The sequence below is a fragment of the Schistosoma mansoni genome (genome assembly GCF_000237925.1).
Source record: "Schistosoma mansoni, WGS project CABG00000000 data, supercontig 0730, strain Puerto Rico, whole genome shotgun sequence".
In the NCBI taxonomy this organism is placed as follows: Eukaryota; Metazoa; Platyhelminthes; class Trematoda; order Strigeidida; family Schistosomatidae; genus Schistosoma; species Schistosoma mansoni.
The window spans coordinates 7,419-9,867 of NW_017386431.1; the positions used below are offsets into that span (position 1 = coordinate 7,419).

Below are 2,449 nucleotides of genomic sequence, written 5' to 3' on the forward strand. Positions count from 1 at the left end.
GTGACAGGTTTGCAGTTGACGTGGATGGTGACTGTTTTGATGAGAATTGTGAGGCGGTTGTGGAGATGAGAGGTGCTGCGTACCTGAGCATTGTGGCTGGTTGGTGTTGTTGTGATGATGTTAGTGTGAGTGTTTGTGATGGCAATGCTGTTCACACGTGGATTGAAGAGGCAGTGAGCAAACGCGACGATGCATTTGAGTGTGTGGTTGTGCTGGACAAATGTGCACATGCAATCGCTGCATTTTCACATGCACCATCACAAATACCACATTCAATTCATACTCCATCCTTTCAACCATGCATATGCGTCCTCATCACCACCACCAACACCACCACCACCACCAGCAACACAGTTTGCATTATCAATTCACACATACAATTGCAAATTCAGCAGACAATTCATTCAACACAATATTCTTCCTTCACATATATCTGTGTTTCAATGTGATGGGAATATGTTTGAGTTGAACATGATTTAGTAATTGTGATGTGCGTGATGATGCATGTGACAGGTTTGCAGTTGACGTGGATGGTGACTGTTTTGATGAGAATTGTGAGGCGGTTGTGGAGATGAGAGGTGCTGCGTACCTGTGCATTGTGGCTGGTTGGTGTTGTTTTGATGATGTTAGTGTGAGTGTTTGTGATGGCAATGCTGTTCACACGTGGATTGAAGAGGCAGTGAGCAAACGCGACGATGCATTTGAGTGTGTGGTTGTGCTGGACAAATGTGCACATGCAATCGCTGCATTTTCACATGCACCATCACAAATGCCACATTCCATTCATACTCCATCCTTTCAACCATGCATTGCGTCCTCATCACCACCAACACCACCACCACCACCACCACCAACACAGTTTGCATTATCAATTCACACATACAATTGCAAATTCAGCAGACAATTCATTCAACACAATATTCTTCCTTCACATATATCTGTGTTTCAATGTGATGGGAATATGTTTGAGTTGAACATGATTTAGTAATTGTGATGTGCGTGATGATGCATGTGACAGGTTTGCAGTTGACGTGGATGGTGACTGTTTTGATGAGAATTGTGAGGCGGTTGTGGAGATGAGAGGTGCTGCGTACCTGTGCATTGTGGCTGGTTGGTGTTGTTGTGATGATGTTAGTGTGAGTGTTTGTGGTGGCAATGCTGTTCACACGTGGATTGAAGAGGCAGTGAGCAAACGCGACGATGCATTTGAGTGTGTGGTTGTGCTGGACAAATGTGCACATGCAATCGCTGCATTTTCACATGCACCATCACAAATGCCACATTCCATTCATACTCCATCCTTTCAACCATGCATTGCGTCCTCATCACACCAAACACCACCACCACCACCACCAACACAGTTTGCATTATCAATTCACACATACAATTGCAAATTCAGCAGACAATTCATTCAACACAATATTCTTCCTTCACATATATCTGTGTTTCAATGTGATGGGAATATGTTTGAGTTGAACATGATTTAGTAATTGTGATGTGCGTGATGATGCATGTGACAGGTTTGCAGTTGACGTGGATGGTGACTGTTTTGATGAGAATTGTGAGGCGGTTGTGGAGATGAGAGGTGCTGCGTACCTGTGCATTGTGGCTGGTTGGTGTTGTTGTGATGATGTTAGTGTGAGTGTTTGTGATGGCAATGCTGTTCACACGTGGATTGAAGAGGCAGTGAGCAAACGCGACGATGCATTTGAGTGTGTGGTTGTGCTGGACCAATGTGCACATGCAATCGCTGCATTTTCACATGCACCATCACAAATACCACATTCAATTCATACTCCATCCTTTCAACCATGCATTGCGTCCTCATCACCACCAACACCACCACCACCACCACCACAGTTTGCATTATCAATTCACACATACAATTGCAAATTCAGCAGACAATTCATTCAACACAATATTCTTCCTTCACATATATCTGTGTTTCAATGGGATGGGAATATGTTTGAGTTGAACATGATTTAGTAATTGTGATGTGCGTGATGATGCATGTGACAGGTTTGCAGTTGACGTGGATGGTGACTGTTTTGATGAGAATTGTGAGGCGGTTGTGGAGATGAGAGGTGCTGCGTACCTGTGCATTGTGGCTGGTTGGTGTTGTTGTGATGATGTTAGTGTGAGTGTTTGTGATGGCAATGCTGTTCACACGTGGATTGAAGAGGCAGTGAGCAAACGCGACGATGCATTTGAGTGTGTGGTTGTGCTGGACCAATGTGCACATGCAATCGCTGCATTTTCACATGCACCATCACAAATACCACATTCAATTCATACTCCATCCTTTCAACCATGCATTGCGTCCTCATCACCACCACCACCACCACCACCACAGTTTGCATTATCAATTCACACATACAATTGCAAATTCAGCAGACAATTCATTCAACACAATATTCTTCCTTCACATATATCTGTGTTTCAATGGGAT

The 2,449-nt window shown here is 43.9% G+C and overlaps 1 protein-coding gene across 1 annotated transcript; it reads left to right on the forward strand.

The window, feature by feature from the left end:
- Positions 1 to 1,578: 1,578 nt before the first annotated feature.
- On the forward strand, positions 1,579 to 1,986 carry Smp_193520 (hypothetical protein; the record flags this gene model as incomplete). The annotated part of the gene is made up of 1 exon (XM_018792123.1): positions 1,579 to 1,986. One exon carries the CDS (start codon positions 1,579 to 1,581, stop codon positions 1,984 to 1,986), a length of 408 nt encoding a protein of 135 aa, XP_018644105.1.
- Between the last annotated feature and the right edge of the window lie 463 nt (positions 1,987 to 2,449).